The sequence below is a fragment of the Erithacus rubecula genome (genome assembly GCF_903797595.1).
Source record: "Erithacus rubecula genome assembly, chromosome: 6".
NCBI lineage: Eukaryota > Metazoa > Chordata > Aves > Passeriformes > Muscicapidae > Erithacus > Erithacus rubecula.
The window spans coordinates 5641608-5661463 of NC_136688.1; the positions used below are offsets into that span (position 1 = coordinate 5641608).

At 38.2% G+C, this 19856-nt stretch overlaps 1 protein-coding gene across 3 annotated transcripts in view; it reads left to right on the forward strand.

Moving 5' to 3' along the window:
* Nucleotides 1-554: 554 nt before the first annotated feature.
* The window catches only part of USH1C (USH1 protein network component harmonin), a gene marked incomplete at its 3' end in the record, with an annotated part of 45853 nt that continues 26551 nt past the window's right edge, over nucleotides 555-19856 (forward strand). For all 3 annotated transcript variants that reach the window (XM_079307933.1, XM_079307934.1, XM_079307935.1), the window contains exons 1-13: nucleotides 555-642; nucleotides 4269-4336; nucleotides 6296-6439; nucleotides 6938-7076; nucleotides 12517-12625; nucleotides 12722-12746; nucleotides 13421-13478; nucleotides 14263-14366; nucleotides 15576-15660; nucleotides 16073-16132; nucleotides 16380-16436; nucleotides 18239-18381; nucleotides 19020-19085. In XM_079307933.1, coding sequence (XP_079164059.1) covers nucleotides 607-642; nucleotides 4269-4336; nucleotides 6296-6439; nucleotides 6938-7076; nucleotides 12517-12625; nucleotides 12722-12746; nucleotides 13421-13478; nucleotides 14263-14366; nucleotides 15576-15660; nucleotides 16073-16132; nucleotides 16380-16436; nucleotides 18239-18381; nucleotides 19020-19085 — 1094 coding nt within the window. In that variant the 5' untranslated portion in view covers nucleotides 555-606. The remainder of the gene's footprint in view (nucleotides 643-4268; nucleotides 4337-6295; nucleotides 6440-6937; nucleotides 7077-12516; nucleotides 12626-12721; nucleotides 12747-13420; nucleotides 13479-14262; nucleotides 14367-15575; nucleotides 15661-16072; nucleotides 16133-16379; nucleotides 16437-18238; nucleotides 18382-19019; nucleotides 19086-19856) is intronic.

The window sequence follows — 19856 nt, forward strand, 5'->3', positions numbered from 1 at the left end:
GTCCGAGCTTGATCCTCCTGCAGTTACTCACAGCAGCCACGTCAGAGGCTCTATTTGCAAGCAACAATATTGTGCTAGTGGGAGAGGCTGGAGAAAGTCTGATTTAGACAGAGATGCATCAGCTTACTAAAAATAAAGAGTTGAGATTACTTGCTCTACAGCAATTTATTAAAACAATTTTTTTTCTGTTTGTTTGGGCTTAGATTTTTTTGTTTGTTTGTTTGTTTGGTCGTTCTGTTTTTAACCAGGCTTTAGCCTGCTTTAAAGTTCACATCCTTGTGCTTTCCTTAACTATTGGTGCTACTGACACGCATGCAAATACAGGAGAGAAATTGGCATGGGAGCCGAGTGCCGTTTGAGGAGAACCACTTGTTTAAAAAAAAAAAAAAAAAAAAAAAAAAAAAAGCGGGGGGAAAAAAAAGGGGGGAAGCCCCGGGGCCGTGTACGGATGGATGTTCGTTCTCCTTTCTCTCTCTCCGCCGCTCGGGCCCGGCTGCGCTGCCGGGATGCTGGAGGCGGCGGCGGGCGCGCCTCCCACCGCCCCGGGGCGCGGCCTCGCCCGCGCAGCCGCTCCCGCAGCCGCTCCCGCATCCCGAGTCCCGCACCATGGAGCGCCGCGTCGCCCGCGAGTTCCGGCACAAGGTGAGGCGGCGGGGCCGCGGGCAGGAGCTGGTACACGCTGTAGGGGCACGGCCCCGCCGGCCGGGCACGGCTCTGCCCGGTGCGCCGCGGGGCGGGAAGGGAGAAGCTCGGGGACTTTGCACTGCCCGGCCAGCAGCGCGGGTGGCAGCCGGCGGGGAGGGGATGGGGGCTAAAACCCTGGGAGAGAGAGCGACAAGAGCGACATTCCGGGCTTTTTCAGGGCTCGGAACAATTGATTTTGTGTTTAATCCCTGCTGTAGCCGGTGCTGCTCGGGGCGCTGGCAGCCCTGCGCTTCCACCTTCACTTTCTCCGTGCGAACGCGGAGAGGCTGCGGCTGCCTGGCACCGCCGCTCTGTCATTTACCCGCTTAAACAAGCGCTCGGCGGAGCGCAAAATTGTATGAGCGAAGAACGCCCAAAGAGCTCTAATTAAGGAAAGGAGGAGGAAAAGTTTACAAGTGTGAAAGATGTTTTTGACAAGGCATTTAGGACTTCCTCAGATTAAAGTTTTCTGGAGTGTTTTGTGGAGGTTTGTTTTGTTTTGTGAAGGAAGTTGTGGTTGGTTTTATTTCGTTTTGTGGTTTTTTCATCAGCTAGGACACACAATGTCTGCAAAACAAGGTTTTATAGAAGTATCTGTCACCTGGTAATAAATATATTAACTGAAGGATTGTTAGGATGAATTACAGCGACAGCAAAAAACCCAACTCTGTACGTCAAACTGGAGTTCAGAAACACTGAGGACCTGGATGTTCCATAATGATGACTGTAGCCATCTAACACATTGTTTCTGCCTTGCTCCCTGTTACTGTATAACTCAACAGTGGGTTGTGCAACATTTCTGTACAGACTCTGGTTTCTAGGTGGGTGGTTACTGTCTTGAACTTTAAACCTTCTCCCTTTCATTGCTGCTATAATTCATAAATCATTCAAGCCCCACCCCTGATAACGTAAGATGTATTGTCGGCGTTGCTGCAAACAGCTGGGATGCAAACATCAGTGACAGTTTTATCTGAGTTAGAAGACGTGAAACAGTTATATTCTTTCTTTATTTTGTATCATCCTGCTTCTAGTGACCTCTGTGGCATCCACAGTCTTGGATGCTCACATTTTCTGTGATAGACCAGTGAAGATGCTCACCACAAGATCTAAATTTCTTCAGTTAATGTCTATTTTCTTTCTTCTCTTCTTAGTTTCTTTCTTCTTAGCGATTTTAATCAGTTTTCCTATCAACCAAGCAGCAATGTAAAATATGTAATATATGCAAACATACTGACCAGTTTTTCCCTTTTCATCAATAGTTTTCCAAAATCTGTGTAGCTTAAACAGGACCTAACTCTCTTCTTTGAAACCTGGCAGATTGGCATAGTGTTAACATAGTGCACTATGGTCAGCTGAACTTTTTGCACATGTATGTATGTAGGTGCAGATTGTGTGATTTTTTTTTAATTTCTATGAAAAACAGTGCAATGTATGTAGTGAGAAATAGAGCATAAGCAACTCTTTATATTCTAGGATTATCAATGATACAGCTACTATGATATAATACTTTAAATAATCACAGAAGGGTTGAGGATGGAAGGGACACCTGGAGGTTGTCTGCCCCAATCTCCCATGCTCAGGACCATCAAGAACTGATTGTCCAGGGCTGTGTCCAGATGGTTTTAATTAAATATCCTTGGTTTAAAAGGTGAAAATCACCTATCCCATGGCTCCACAGTAATTTTCTTGAGAAAGAGATACTAAAATACTTCAGTGATCCAAGTTATACCAGGTCACCATTGGTTGTTTTTTTTAAAGATGTGGGGGCACAATATGTCAGGATTTCTGAAATTAGAGTCACCTTTTAGAAGCTGATGGGAAGTCCAGGTAAAGCATATGTCTACAGTAAGACTTTACCCCAAGGAGTTAAAGAATTAGGAACATGGCAAGAGATGCAGTCAGGTATGATGCAGTGATAATTGAGAGAAAAAAGGCAGCAGAAGCAGAATGACCCATTAACAGGGGTGGCCCAGGATGAGGAACCCAGCTGCAGCATTCTGAATATAGTAGAAATTATGTGGATATTGGGTGTTGTCAGACAATAAGGAAGTTGCTGGTGTAGGATCAGAAGTGCAGCAGTCAAAGAGAAAGACTGAGTATCTTGTCAGATGAAACAGAATTTAAATGTGGCCCTCCATTTCCTGAGAGGAGATGGGGATGTATCCACCAGCAAGCATATCTGGAGAAAAATGGAATGTTGTTAATTTTTGCTTTAACTGACAGGAAAAAGAGATGATGATGTTTTTGCCCTTTGCTAAGTAGGATTGATGCACTAAAAAGTTAAATGCTCTTTGTAAGACACTGTTCATACAGTATCTTAGCTAGCTCTGGGGACTGAGCTCTGTATTTTACCTGTCAGGGAAGTGAAAAACTGATGCTGGAATTAGTTTAACCTTGAGTTTTACCATTTCAATTATTCTTGCCTTCAGTCTGTGCACAGTTTTGCTGAAATTTTGACTGCAGAGAATTAATTTCCTTTTAAGATAGACTTTTTCTTATGTGTTTTGAAATTCAATGTGAATAAATGGGTTTACTCACTGGTGTAACTGTAAAGCAATCTTGACCTGCTTGTAGCTTTCTGGCCTTTAGGTGTTTTGAAAGTGTCTTTTTCCAGAGGAGACAAGTAACAGAAAACCACCTGTATGTGAAGTCTTGCTGGCTTTAGAGAGCCAGAAGGAAGGCACAAGTAATAGAAAACCACTGGTATGTGAAGCCTTGCTGGCTTTAGAGAGCCAAGTGGGACAAAAGGAATATGAAGCATGTATTTGGTTTAGAACATAATACAAACCACTGCAAACCTAGAAAGAAAGGGCCTTTCTTTAAGTATGCAAATTGCTTCTCAGTCTTCACGTCACAGTAATATTACCCTTTAGGTCAGATGTAAATTGTTTTCCTAAATATCAGGCTTGTCCAGATGTAAAACTAACATGATGTGACCTCTCACTACAAGTAGGATTAGTGGGGGTCTCACTATCGCTGAATATAAATTGAACTCCTCATGTAAGAATTCAGGTTTGGTTTTCTTTTGCTTTAATTTACTGTAATTATCCTAGAGCAGGCATAGTAATATGACACTGGTTTAAGTAAAGGTACTATTAGTGGGGGAGGAAAGAATAACTAGCAAGTTCTATCAGTTAAGAGCTGGAGCAAAGAGGACCAGAGGTGTAGCAGTTTGCATAATGCTATAAGTGAGCACCTGAAATCGGTGGTTTGGACAGAGATTGTATCTGTGACAGCATGTGCTACATTAACGAGTGGCCAAAAAGGTTTCTGAAGACATTTATTCAAGAGTACAGTGATTATCAGGTAAGAACAATATGATATTGCTGTAATAATACTACTGCTGAGGGGACATCTAGCAGACAGAATGTATCAGGATTCACCACCTTGTCTCATTGTTGTCACACTAATTTTAGAAAGTCTCACTGTAAATGTGACATTGTGAGGTAATGACCTTTTGCAAAAACATGTTTTTTCCTTGAGGAAATCTTTGCTCTATGGGTTAAGAATCTGTGAAAGTCTCTCATGCTCAGCATTAGTGGCTATTAAGTCAGAGATTAATGATAATATTTTTGGGTTTTCAGGTCAATCTATTAATTGACAATGAAGCAGAGAAGGATTACCTTTATGATGTGCTGCGGATGTACCATCAGTAAGATCCAGCTTTATTCATGGTTGTAGAGAATTTTACTAATATTTTTAAATGTGAAGAATTAATATTCATGATTTTTAATAGTCTTTCCATATGCTACTAGAAAAGTAGTTGAAATAAGAGGGTTTTTATCCTGTTTAATGAAATCTTGTGGTTTCACAGCATAACCTGCAGGCAAAGGAGGAGAATATCTGTAATCACTTAGAAAGTTACTTTGGTTTTATGACTTGGCAGTTTTTTAAAAGAGTGTGGTGGATTCATATTTGGGCGTGTGTGGGAGGAGGGTCCTGCATGATAAAACTGTTCTTAGGAACAGAGCATTAATAAAATTCATTAATATTTTCAAATAATGCTTATTTATTTGACACAAAGTTTTCACTAACATCGCTTTTCAAAGATTTTTTGCTGGCTTTTCAGATAAAAAATTTTGCAATTATCCTTCAGAAAACTGGAAAAATTTAGGCTTGGAATCTGTTTGGCATGTTTAATGACTCTGGCTTATTACAACACAATGGTAAAAAATTGGAAAGGTGATAGGCCTATTACCAATCCCCATGCTGAACTGATTTAAACCACAGTTGCCTCAGACTTGTTTCATTGCAGATGACATCAGCCTATGATCCATTGTTTTTCAAAGATGAGAATATATTTTCCACTGATCATAGACTAGAGGCTCTGATAGACATTGTTTCCATTCATATTGTAATTAAAAACTTCTTAGCTGAGTGAAAGGGAGAAGTTTCCATCTGATGTTTGCACCGAGCTGGAGTTATGGGGGTATTCAGCTGCATATCTGATTCAGTTTCACTCAGGTCCATCTAATTGTTTTTCCATTCATAAATACTCTTGTTTGGAAAGCCAGTTGGTTCAGCAGACCTGAATTATTTAAAATCTTCTTGTGGTTACAAAATTAACAATGCATATGGCAATTTTTCTTCATTTTCTACAATTGTAATGACTTGGGCAAAACTTTCATTATCTCTGTGAACATATAATGATGATGTATCACTTCCTGGGAATACATTAAGAAGTGTCACAGGGCAAAAATATGTGCATTTGTTGTTGAGTTAACACTTAATATCTACCTCACTGTGAACAGCATTTCCAGAAGTATTTGACCTCTAATCACATAGGTATTCCTGATCTGTGTTTTTAATGCCCATGCCTCAGAAATATTGCATCCCAGGAAATGTGAATTAAAAGAAAGGGAACAGCAAATAATACAGAAAAATACTTTATAGAAATAGGTCCACTGAACCTTAGTTATTCCTCCACTCCTGCAGCTGTACAACTAAGTATATTTTGTAGACCTGTTACTATCTCGGTGCTGACAATTTCAAGGAGACCACTTTGCTTAGCTCTCATGAAAGAGATGCTCACAGCAGTTTAACTTCTGTAGGTTTTGTTCATTAGTTAATCACCCTTCAAATTTTATTTTGAAAAAAAACCTGAAGCTTGAATAAAGTCTTTGCTCTAGCTGCTGAATATTGTGGGGTTTTTTTCCTGGATTGCAACTGTTTGTCAGTCATCTAAGTTCAGGAGAGGAAGGAGCTTGTAGCCTAGATTTACTTACAAGAATCCCTAACTAGTAAGGAAACAAAAATCCATTAGGTAGGTATGTCTAATCTGGGAAGATATTTTCAAACAATTCCATAAATCTTGTGGATACTTTGAGAATGAAATTGGAGATGTCACCTAAAAACGTGATGTGCATGGCCTTAAGAGATCAGGTGAGTGTATAGAAGACTTCAGGTGTTTTGAAGCAAGTATTCTTTATTTGCAGAAGGTTTGTTTTCTCAGGGACTTCTACTTTCATCAAACCAGTATCTGCATAAATATCTTTTTTGGTACCTTGAAAGGACATAGAAATATTGAAGCCATGTGCACAACAACTTACAAAAAGAGGCTTTTTGTTGGTGTGTTGTTCACCTGTGTTTGGTTGGCACTCTGTTTTTGCAGGTCTATGAATCTCCCAGTGCTTGTGGGGGACCTGAAGCTGGTGATTAATGAACCAAGCAGGTTGCCTCTGTTCGATGCTATCCGCCCACTCATCCCATTAAAACACCAGGTGGAATATGATCAGCTCACACCTAAACGATCACGGTAAGAGAATGCAGAACAAAATAAAAAAAAATTGCAGCTAACTTAAATACATGCAGGAAATGCTGAGTTTCGAGGAAAATTCAGAGTAAAATATTGCCCATCTGTATAGAGTTGGACAGAGTTATTTAAATTTTGTTGTAGTTGCTAGAAGTGCAGCTACCTGTAGTGTAAGTTAATTGTTTGCCAAGTAGTTTAATCTAGTAAAAGCAGGGTAAAGGAGTCAAAACCAGTCTTTCTTATTTTTCCTGCATTTAATAATAATAAAAAAAATCTCATAGCTCTAACCCTCTAAAAGTAGTTTCAGTGATTGCAAATGTCTTTTTTCATATGAATAAACTTGATGGTTTTAGTTAATTCACATCCATCCAAATTTCAGTGAACTTGCTTTTTTTAATGCCTAAATTATATAAGGGAAAAATAATGTCTGACTTTCATATGAAACATTACTGAGATAAGTTATTATGCAACTGAACACTCAAATGTTTTCCATTTTTGCAGAAAGCTGAAAGAGGTGAGATTGGATCGTTTGAATCCTGAAGGGCTTGGATTAAATGTAAGAGGTGGAGTGGAATTCAGCTGTGGCCTCTTCATCTCCCAGTTAGTTAAAGGAGGACAGGCAGACAATGCTGGACTTCAGGTAAGAAAATTATATTCTTGCTAGGTTCTAAGGGTTATTCTTTAACATTTAGAAATTGCTTTTGCTAAGATGCTCTTTGTCTCTTCTAATGGAATTCATAAGTAAGGCAATGCCATGATAAATACTATTATAACAGTGGTGAATCAAGTCTTTTAAAATGTTAATTTTCCTGGTTTTAACATTATGTAAACTTCTTTTTTTTCCTGTTTGGGATATGATAGTTTTTGAAGGTTAAAGGCTTTTCTGGAATGTTTATAATTCATGAGTAGCAACAGTTAAATGTAAACAGATGGAAAGAAAGATCCCTAGACTGTGGAAGAATGGTTTAAGTTGTCAAGTTCTGATTAAATGTAGAACAGAGCATATAAACACTAAAAGTGTTAATTCCATCGTGCACACATATAATTTCTGTAATGAAATATTTACTTGAACTTCATGTATAAATTGTGAGGCTTTCAGTTTATGCAATAAAAGGAAGAACATATTTTTGACTATTCTCAGTGTCCTCTGTACTGCAAAGAATTACACTTCCTGTGATTGAATTTTGAATACATGAGCTTGCCAATAAAGTTGGCAAAAATGATTGTGTGTAGAAATACTGCAATACTTATGCAATTTGCATTAATGAAGTTTTGGGTGTTTGGTTTCTTTTTGAATGTGACATTGGTTAGTGAAGAGAAAGTGAGAAACTGCTGTGTCAAATGTCTGCATCTTTCTGGCAGACTTTGAATCTGATAAGGTGTATTAAAGGTCTGAGCTTCTGATGGGAAAGGCTAATTGACCTGGCGACCTTTAATTTGTCAGGTTTGAGCATGTGCTGAAAGTACTGATTGCTAAGGATTATGTTTAACACTAGTCCAAAATATATTAGATTAGCATGATTTATTGCAGTGTTCAATTGGGCTAGCATGTTTTGTACATACACTTCAGTATGACATCACAAATCTCTTAGATTAAAAAATAAGAATAAATATCTCTCAACAAGGCAGTTGAAGTTAGATTTCCGTGTTTGCATCACTCATGCTGAAAGCTTTCTAAAATTGAAACTGTTCCTTTTTCTGTTTGCACTCATGTGCATGCATGTTTGTGCATTTATAGCTATATATCTCATTCAGAATCAATTTGGAATTAGTTCATCTGCTGTCAGCCTGCTCTGCACAGGTGCATGACTGGCATGCATGACAGATGAACCCAGAGGGATGCTTTGGAAACTCCTTAGACAAAACCACAAGTTCTTATGTAGCTAGAACTGAGAGGATGTTACAGCTCAGCACAAACCTTGTGCTCTGTGTGTTGTCAGCCTATTCAAGCATGGGATTTGCCAATGAGCAGCTGCAGAAAAGGACACTGATGGACCCTCCCAGAGCTTGCACTGCTAGAGTTCATGCACCTCATCCTGTACATTGCACAGCAAGAATGGGAAGCCTAGACAAGGGAGCTGTTCCTGGGCTGTGGTGAGCTCAGTAGGAGAGATTCCATCTACTTTCTTTCCCAACTGCTAGAAACTTGAGAAAAAGATCAAGACTAGTCACTTACATGGCTTTTGTAAACAGAACCTGGAAAATATTGGAAGGCACTAATGATGCTGATCAATAAAGAACCTAATAGGCACTGCCTTAAATTGCCATGCTAATACATTCATATATTAGCAGCTCTGCTGCTCTGCTTGGTTCAGGCTAATGTTTAGACACAATCACTGGATAAGGAGTGATGTTCAGCTGTTGTGCTCCTAGTAGGATGTCAGTTTTCCTGTTTTCTCTGCACACAAAAAGGCCCCACGGCTTTCTGTGACCAAGGTCATCATAGGACCTGCTGGTGTCAGTGAGGGGGATTGTAAAGGCTCTTTGGGCTAGAGTGTACAAGCTCTACTGCAACTCAAAACATAGGGTTTAGCAGACAAAGTAGGGACAAGAAGCTTGGGTCTGAATTTTTTAGGGTTAGATTATATGAATTAATATGGGCAGATGGAGCTTTGCAACTCTTGTAACTGCCTGGCTTTTGTTTTTTGATATGTGGTGCTCAAGCTCAGCCTAAAGTGCCTGAATAATAGGTGGCACTAGGCATTTTCTGAACCTCACTGAATAACAAGACCTGACAGGCAGCCCATTGTTCTAAATTGCTGTCTCACAGTAAAGCCAGCTGCTTCTGAAATTTCACCCACCTGCTTTATTTAACAAAATCTCTACACATTTTCAATCCCAAATGTGCAGTCTGAGAAAGGTATAATGATTTTCTATTATACCATCAGTTTTGCATCCTGCTGCTTTTAAAATTTCCAGTTCGAATTGCATGATTGCTCCTTGAAGCACTTTCCAAGTTACATTAAAATGACCAAATAATAATGAAGGTTCTCTGTGGCACTTTAGTTTCCACCCCTTTTTTTGACTACAGTTTCTCTAAAAGGCACAAGTATTTTGTCCTTCCATTAAGAAATGGACTTCATCTCTCAACCTCCTGCCACTGCTTTTTGATACTTGTGTGTGAGGATCCTGCTGAATACAAAGAGATTGGTGTGAATGATGAAAGTGGAAGCAGTATACAAAATGGGAAATTTGAAACAGTTGATGTTATTACATGAAGCTCTTCAATTTTCTAGAAGCACTAAATATTAGATTTCTCATGTTAAAAGTTAGAAATAAAAGACATTTTACTTGAGAAAAGTTAGGTTTGCATCTTTTTTCTAAAAAGTCTGTCATCTCTCTGTTTGATAGGGAAAGGGGAAACTGTGATATAATACCAAAATAATTGTCACTGTTCTACTCTGCTCAGTCCTGCAGACTTTTATCTCTACAGCTCTGATTCATCAGCTCGGTACACAGTGACACCTGTACAAAGGTAACAAAATACATGAAAACAGCTATTAACTACCCCAATATTGGATACCACTGTGAAGGAAAAGCTGTTCAAGTATCCTAAGGAGAAGCAGTTTGCTGTATGCCTATACATCTCCTGTAGTTCAGCCTAGGTTGGGTTATTTGTAAAGCAGCCTCAGTCATTGTCTATCAGCATTTCAAATGGCATTAGGTTGAATGAAGGGTGTTGAGTTTCAGAAATTAGATGGCAGTCTAGTAAGGGAGAGTGTTAACTTTTCCCATACAGATATTTTTAATTCCCATATTGGAGGGAAAAATAAAATATGCTCATGTGTGCATTTCTAATTTTGCAAGTGCCTCTTGGGGAGATGAGAACAGATTTGTTCTGACATCCTCAGAACAACATGAGTTCTGCTGATACAGAAGCCCCATGATGGCATTTTCATTTGCAGCCCTAAAACTTGGGGCTTCTGTGTGTTGAGGCATTGCAGTCAACAACAGTATGATAGGTTACCCTTTTAAAGAGTGGGGTTTGTGCAAACCCAGGCTCCATGGGCTGTTACAGTCTGCATGATGTGGAAGATGTGAGTAAAGGGGGGATCTTGAATGGAAAGAAAGCCAAACAGAAAGCCTACTCTCTCCTCATCTTCAGCACATATGTAAAATCAATAAAAATGGAAAAATGGATAAGGTGAATGGATGCGGTTTTGAATCTTTGGAACAAGTTGCTTAAGTGAGTGACAGCAAGAGCTATCAGGGGAGTAATTATAAGCTGCAGACCTCATGTGCTCTTCTCGTCTGATTCTGTGTTTTTACCACAGGTTGTATGTTCAAAAGCCTTCCTTACTGACCTATTTCTGCTATTACTAAAGATTATTTTAAAAATCTGACTGTCAAGCTCTCAGGAGGGCAGGCCAGCGCCTTGGATGAGACTTTTTTGGATGCCCAGCAGAGGGAGTGGATGTCCCACCGGTCAGGGGCTAGGGACCACAGTCCTGTTCTGCCTCTGCCAGTGTGTTCTGTTCTGCAGGACAGTTTTCTTTGCTTTTGTAGCCTTTTGGTGCTGTGTTGTGTCAGCCAAAAATCCTCAGCTTTGGGGGAAAGTGTGACACATGAGCAATGATGGTAGAGTGGACACGTTGTTAATGTTCTGTGTAGTATTGCAGAGCATGAGACACTTCCCAGAACCATTAGAAAGAAATGAAGAAGTCACTGGGGTTTTTCTGATTTTTTTTTTTTTTGTTTGTGCTTTTCTGTTGTTTTCAATTGGACAGATCACAGTAGGAAGGTTCAACAGACATTATTCAATATGAAAAAAGGTGGAAGGTGACAGCATGTCCAATGTCCTGCCACCCAGTGTCGTGTCTCTGTGTGTCTTGCAGTCTCTGAAACAGAGGCTACACTGAGGAGTTTCTACATCAGTTCCACTCTCTCCTCTCATATAAAATGAAAGCACAAAGCTTCTCAACAAATTAATTGTAGATTTACTTTTTAAATGAGCTTGATAATGCATTCCACCCAAATTTTGTTGAATAAAAATATAGTTGCTTTAGCTTTGTTGAAACTTGAAATCAGCCTCATGCAGATACCAGCATGGAAAACTTAAGCCTGAATTGACAATTGGGAGCTTGACACTTGGGTCTTTAAATGGAACATTTTAAGCAATCATTAATTAGGGATAAAGCTGCCATGAAACCACACACATTTGTGAGGAGGCACCCAAAGTTTGATTGGCTAAGAGCAAAATCCCACGCTGTTGATGTTAATGAGAATCTCATCAAATACGTTTTACATAACAAAATTCACAATAGTCCAGAGGAAATGCTACTGGAGAGTAAACCCAAAATATTTGGCTTTGTTCATGTGGAGATCAGAGGTATAAGATGATATTGTTGATGGTTTGTTATGGTAATTTCCTGTGATCATTTGTATATTTTACTGTGCAGTGGATGGATCTGCACTGATAATTAAGGAAAACCATGCATTAATTTTCATACAGCCTTATCACGTGGTTCATGCCAAGTAAAAGTCTTGGTGCTCTAGCCAGGACCTGGCATTTTTCAGCGTAATCTTGAGCAGATATTAAATGAAATAGGCAATGTCTTCATCACTGATTCTTTCTCAGCCTACCTGGGTAAGAGGAACATTGGGCGGAGTTCATAAAAACTTGGAAAAGTCTCTCTAGTCATCATGGCATATCAAATTTGGATTTATATTAGAGGAAGGGAAACTTTTTGATTATATTCTCTTAAATAAGAAACTTTGTAGAAGTGGCTGAAAGCACTGTTCTGCACTACTGAAGTCACGTGGCTGGGGTCACGTGATACTTCCAGCGGTCACGTGCCAAGGGGCGGGGCCAGGTGGCATCCCCAGCATTGCAGATCTGATGTATAGTTTGACAGTATTTATAAAATTGTTATTTCACCATTAATTTCCTCTTTTGGTGTTTGGTATTAAAAACAATTACAGGGACGTCTGATCTGGGCATCGCCTGAAATTCAGAAAGTATTCATGAATCAACATTATCCACCGTTTGCATCAAAATGATTTCCAGACTGTATCCAATCTTAAAAACTTTAAAAATTATGATCTCACGATTACTTGTTCTTCTCTTTTCCATTTTTGAGGTTGGGGATGAGATTGTGCGCATAAATGGATATTCCATTTCGTCTTGCACGCATGAAGAAGTCATTAACCTCATCCGTACCAAGAAAGTCGTGTCCATAAAAGTTAGGCGTAAGTAACACACAGACCTCACCTCCACCACCAAAATTGCTATTAATAGATTGTTCTTGGTCTGCAGAAACTTTACAATATGTTTTTCTTTTTCAGATGTTGGCATGATACCTGTCAAAAGGTAATGGCTTTTCATTTGAAAACAGATTGTTCATTTTCTATCCAAAGAATCTGTGTTTAATTAGGAAAATGTCTGAATGCTGATTAAAATGTCACATTCTTTTTAATGAACAGGCTGATGTCTTGTTTGATGAATCTGATTTTACACCAGTTGCCTACTTAAATGAACCAATTTGAATTTCCTCATTTGTCACAGATATCTGGAAATTTAATTATCAATGCACCTATCTTAACAGAGAGCTCCACTGCTTCTTTGTGTATGTAGCATTTGATGATGGCTTGAGAGTTTAGAAAAATTTAAAATTGTTTTGGTCTTCCAATTTTTGTTGAAAAGCTGCATCTTTAACTGGAATGTTAATGACAACATAGACATTTGTGTCAGATGTTTGAGTTTTTATGGTTCATTTCACAGTCTTCCTCTGAGTTTCCTAAAATTGTTTCACTTGAGAGGGCTTTATCAATTTTATATTCAGCCTTTACTAGCTCAGATAATTGTACACTTGTTTGATGTTCTATTGAAATTGCTGGGAAAAAAAACAAATGTGAATGGTATCCAATGAAAATTGTGGATGCAAAACAGAAGGTTCCATTTCAAAATAGCTTCTGGAATACAATGACATTTATTTTGTCTCATTATTTAAAATTATAAAATTATTTAATTTTTTTTCCTTTCAGTTCACCAGATGAACCCCTTAAATGGCAATATGTGGATCAGTTTGTGTCAGAGTCTGGGGTAAGAGAGCAATATTTTGTTAAATGTCTTCTGGGGGATCTGTAATGGTTCTGAAACATTTTCTCCTCTGACCTTATCAGAGAAGCTATTGTATGCATCACTATAATGCAGTATCTTGTTGAAAGTATTCTGTGAGGAATATCTTTTGTGATATGAAATGATTCTAGAGCTATTAGGTAAGGAAAGGGCAGGACACAAATGAAATTGCTTTTCCTCATTAATTGCTTCTTCATTTTGCTTGAGCTTATTGACTTCCCAGGCTGTGGTTCTACTGCATAAATCTTTATCAGATTATTTGGCCTATTTTAGGCATATTAATGGAGGAATTACAACTTTGAATGCAAGTGACTTCTGAGGGTTGCAGAAGTGAAAAGAAATACCACAAATACTGTTCCTTTGCTTTCAGGAAAAAAGCCTTAGTTAAATAGTGAGCCTTATCATGTCTTTCTCCAGCCCTTTTGTCAGGGAACACCAAAATTATTATTTTTCCATATCACTTTCTTCTAATTTTCCTTCACCCATTTCTGAAGACAAAGATTGACTATTTGAGTAATCTTCCCCAAATAGATGAGTTCAGTCTTTCCCCTCAGCCATGCATCTCCACTGAAATGACTCTACTTCACATTAATTTACAGGAGGATAGAGCCTTGGAGCCTTGAATAGGACCTTGAATCTTATCTTGATGCTGGCTGGGATTCATCCTGGCTACATGAAATTTTATAGTGGTCTTGATACGAATTCAAGACAGAATTAACATCTGCAGCATTGTTTAATCTCTCCACAGGAAGGGAAGGGCAGTGTTGCTGGACTTGCTTCTTCTGGAGGGAGAGACAATAAAGAGAAGAAAGTCTTCATTAGCTTGATTGGTACAAAAGGCATGGGATGCAGGTGGGTACATGGTTTTTATTTATTGTCACTGTTTTGAAAATGGGACACTCAAGGCAGTTATTTCCATTCTTCTTGCATATGATGTCAGGAAAATGAAGATCCATGCTGGATTAGGAAGTAACTGCAACAGCAGGATATCTGTGACATGTATTACATATTTTTAGGCAAAGTGTAACCTGTGTTACAAGGTCTGTCATAAAGAAAAAAGCTTTAGCATTTAAAAATAAGAGCAGACTGGAAGTGCCTTAGTATAACTTGTCATGGAATTGGATCCTTTAAATGCTTTTACAGTTTTAAACACTTAAAAGTGCTGCTTGTGAATTCCAGCACTATCCACTATCAGGTTCACTCCCTGCACTTAGCATGCTTTCTCTGACCCTTTTCAGAACTAAAACACCATCACAAAGTTATATCCCTATATTTCTAAAATTAATGTTGAATTTGCAAGATATTTTAGAAATATGATTCTGGGATTCTTGGACTCCTGTCCTTGCAATACTTATGGAGGTTTTGGAGTAGAAGGGATATTGTAGGATTTCTTATCTATTTAGAAATATATAGTTGAAATTATCAGAACTTTTTCCTCCTGTAATTTGGAGAATGTAAAGATTTTTAAAAAATAATCTACAAACCTGGAGGGAGGGCTGAGCATCACTTGTTGAATATATAATCTATAAAAATAATTTTTGTATCTAGGCCCAGATTAGATGGCAGCTTAAAGTTCCTGAGCTAGATGTTGGCCTCTTGATGAAACATCCTTCTTGCTCCTAATAAGTAATCCTAACAAAATAACAGTGTTTTATTTTTACAGTATCTTGCAGTTCAGTGAATAATTACTAATTCTAATTGTGTTACTTGCTTGCTTTCAAATATCATTAATGTCCTGGTCCTTTACACAGTGTAGGTCAGTGTACATATAAGTTTCAGCATATAAGGCAAAATACAGAAGCTTGAGTATTTTTCTTTTAGCATTTTCTTTAAAAACAGTTTGTGGTATAGAGAATGGAAAAATAGGATGATAAACCATTGTGTGTGTACTGATAAGTTTTGGTGTTTGTTTCAGAGTTGGCTAGTACTATAAATATTATTTAAGCAAAAATAAATTATGAGGGAACAACTAAAACTATTCATTGTATTACACTGTATTCCTCATAAGTGTTATTCTATAAATATAATCCAATTAATATTAGGGATTTTTTACATTTCCAGTATTTCCAGTGGTCCAACACAAAAACCAGGCATTTTTATCAGCAATGTTAAGCCAGGCTCTCTTTCAGCAGAGGTGGGCTTAGAGGTAAGGTTGCCACCTTCCAAGGTAGGTACCACAAGGAACTCTTGTTTTATATTCACAACTTCCAGGATTCTGTAAAGGGTTTATTGTGGGGTTTATTGTTTGGTGGGCTTTTCTCCCCATGGGAAAGAAATACCTGGTGATTACATTTCAAACAAAGCTAGTGTCCTAAAATTTTAAGAACATGAGTGACCTAGATCAGACTAATACTCCTTCAAGCTCAGGATTTGATCCCAAGCAGTGGCAATAGGAGATCCTAGTGTAGGAGGTTGTGCAAGCCTGACCTGTTTCCTCTGTGCTTGAAAATAGCCATGATTATTGTATTGATTGTGTCAGAGAGCACTTCTCTTTCTGTTTTCATTGAATATATGTACTGACTTAGCATCTATACTAAAATTTGCATTAATTTCTTTAGGTTGGTGATCAGATTGTTGAGGTGAATGGAGTGGACTTTTCTAATGTGGATCATAAAGAGGTAAAATCAAATCTTCTTAATTCCCTGGATTTGTAGTTGTTGGCTTATTAAACATCTGTCCTGTTTTCCTGTCTACAAAAAGTATCTTTTGATACTGAGCTATTGATTCAGGGGGCTGTGTATTGAACATGGAGTTTTTGATATTTGCATGCCTACCACTCTAGTTTAGTTCTGGAAATTCCAGCCTTGACAACTAACCTTTTTTTCACTTCATTCACACTGATTTTTGTTTTGTTTTAATTTGCAGGCTGTCAGAGTGCTCAAGAGTAGCCGTACTTTGACTATCTCTGTGGTAGCAGGTGCTGTAAGTAGTACATTTATAAAAACAGAACATTTGTAAGCAGAAAATTGCTATGTAAGTAAATAAATGGTGGGGGGAAAAAAAAGGATAAAAACAAAAGCTATGTGTCTGTATAAGATCTATACCTCTGTCAAACCAGGACAGTTTTGAGTGGTGTGTGATTCTTTCATACCACACAAAGTATTCTCAAATAAAACATGATTGTGAGCCAAATGCAAAAACACTCCCTTGACAAGGAATGGAAATTAACTTTATTGTAATGGTCTCTCATGTTTGAGACTTTCTGTTCTAATAGATATCTGCTTCTGCTAAAACATGGAAGGTAAATTGAATTGGAGACAAATTATTTTTAATCCTGAATAGCTGATGCCTTAGTCTTTTTCCAAATTAGTTCCTTTTGTAACTGTTTAACTGATCTCATTAGTGTACTGACACCCTGAAAATTGCCCAATTTTTCATTTCCACTGTTCTGTGCAGCAGAACTGTAAGCCTTTGGGGTCTAATCTAAAGCCAGCTGAAATTAATTAAATCTTCCCTCTGACTTCAGTGTGACTTTCAATAAATGTTTTAATGTTTTTAGTGCCTTAATCCTTCTTATAGGATGTGTGTAGTTGTATACAAGAGGATAATCAAGTTCCACAGACTAATCAAATGCGATTTTTCTAAGTGCACTGAAACCAAATTAAATAGGGGAAAAAAGATCTAATAAGTCACTTCAGCTACTTCCTAAGGGCTCATGTATACCATGTAGCTGCATTAAGGAATTAATAGTCCATTTGATCTACTCTTACAGTAACAAAAGATGAAGTTGTCCAAAGGCACTGTAGGCATGCTTAAACAAATACTCTGGGCTAGTTGATTAAGCTCCAGGAATTTAACATCCTAAGGACTTAGTTTCAACTCTCAGTTATGTTAACAACTTTAAAAATGTGAGATCTACCTCAGCATGCATCACTGATGTAGTATTCTTAAAATGGCAAATTGTTGCTGTGGAACTCTTCTGTTCCTCACTCCTTCACCTTTCATGTCTCTTCTCAATAGACATCTTTGTCTGGAGAACAGATAGCATAAGGAAACTTTCTGTAATGTGGTGCAAGGGCATTCCTCAATGCCTGGTTCTGTTCAAGATGTCTACTTTGTGCTTTAGAGACAGGAGAAATCCTACCTTCCGAATTAACATGGGATTTTGGTTTCGGAAAGGAAAATTAGATTAATATTACCAAAGTGTTCTACCTATAGCAGTATGGAAATATCTTTCTTGAATAGAAAACAGTGCTGGTGTCTCAATTGTAAAGCAAGTGAAACAGGAACAAAACCAACTGAAATACATAAACTATACAGTGTTCTGGGGATATACTTTCTCTGTGTTTGTGTTCCTGAATGATGACACATTTCTGCAGCAGCCAGGCATAAGAGCATTAAAACACAGTAACTGTGTAGTTGTCTTCACACTGGGAATCATTCAGTGCTCTGTTCTCTGTGAGATGTCAAGAAAGTGCAATGTGAAATTTTTTCTGGGTGACACACTGAATTTGGCATGACCCCTACGATGTTATTGCCCACTTCAGTAGTTGCAAACCTCTTCTGAGGTGTTTAGCACATAATAACTTAGAGACTGAAACTAGAATAGCTCCTTGGAGTAAGGAGTCAGGTCTTTGAGGATCTTTCAGGGTGTGTTCCTCAGGAAGGGCGATGGGAGGAAATGGCAGATGTGCTACTATGTAACTGGGTTTGAGTTATTTCCTAGAAGAACTGCATTGATGAGATATTTTCACAACTGATTGGGGTGGTGGTTTTGATTGCAGGGGAAGGAGCTGTTCATGACTGAAGAAGAAAGGCAGAGAGAAGCACGTCTCCGTGAGCTGGAACGCCAGGAGTTAATGCATCAGAAGCGGCTTGCACTGGAGACCAACAAAATCATCAAGGAGCAGCAAGAGAAGGAGAGAATGTGAGAACTTTATAGGACTGTCTGAAAAATTTAGCTTGGATTTGGAGAGGGCATGGAAGAGAGGAGCACATAATTATTTCTGTGATTATTTCTGTGATGCTTCTCACAGAAGTGGGAAGATTCTCAACTTAGATTAACTTTGTTTTGCTCTTGCAGAGTCTCTGTTCATAAAATGTTTGTCCTGTGATGCTCTTGATGTTCTGAGCTTTCAAAGCTGATATCATTCAAAGCCATCTTGAGTAGAAGGGTCACTGTGCTCTTGAGTGTCATACCCCAATGATTCAATGTGAAATTCAGTATTTTCCTGATGCTATTCGCTCATACTTTATTTTTAGCAAGACGCTTAGAAACTTTATACTCATACAAAAACACGCTATAGAAGAACGTAGTGACTTAAAGAATTAAGTAGATGATGTGTCCTTCTTATCCAGATGGTCAGGAATGTCTTCAGGGTTCCTGGGAAACCATACTGAACCTTTGGGATCCTAAAGATTACTTTTAAAACAGAGCGTTTTCCCCCCAGTGCAAATGTATTTATTGTCTGAATCTTTTGTTAACTATATGCTGACACACTTTGTTCAGGTTCTAACTCAGAAAATACTATTTTTATCATGTTGTCCTGGTTCCTCTTGTTATAGAAGAAAGCTGGAGATTTCCCAGAAGGCTGCAGAGGAAGAAGAGAGATATCGCAGAGAAATAGAGCAGTGAGTAAAAGCCTTGCACAGGAAATGTGCTGCCTGGAAAAGGATTCCTTGTGTATAAGTTCTGGCTGAAAACATTCTGCATGTTGCTTTCAAATAAAATTGTGTGGTAGTTTCATTTAGCTAAATGTAGGACCTAGTACATATCAGTAAATACTCCACAGTTAAAGAATAGGAAACTGATCTGAAAATCAGCACCTGTAAACATGAGGCTTATGACAATAATTAATTAAATGTGAAGTTGAAGTAAAGCCCTTATTTTTAAAGTGCTATTAATATATAGAGAAACTTAAGATTAAAGAAGTTCTGTGTCCCAGAACTTGTTTACCCTGTTATCACTGAAATACTACTTTTAATTCAAAGAGGAAAAAAAGCAGTACTTCTAAGAAACAGATCAGTACTATAACTTAAGCATTCTTTACATTTGGAAGTTTGAAATTAACTGGTTATTAGAACAGTAATTAACTTTCCTTCTAAATGATGCTGGGAAATTGCATGAAAATGCAAGTTGCAGAATAATACCTGTTTTGATTCAGCCTTTTAAGGCTAAGATTGGTCCTCAAGTCTTTGCCCCTTTTAATTAAAAAAAGGGGTTTTAATTCATTCAATTAATTTAAGCCCCTTTTCATGTATTAGCTAAGATTTTCTGATAGAAAAAGAACAGGGATTTCTGAATTTATAAGGTGTAAAAAGAAATATATTCCCCAGCTGTCACAAGAGAAAAGTCTTCTGGCAGTTCCTGCTGTGGGCTCTACAGCAGCACATGGATGAATC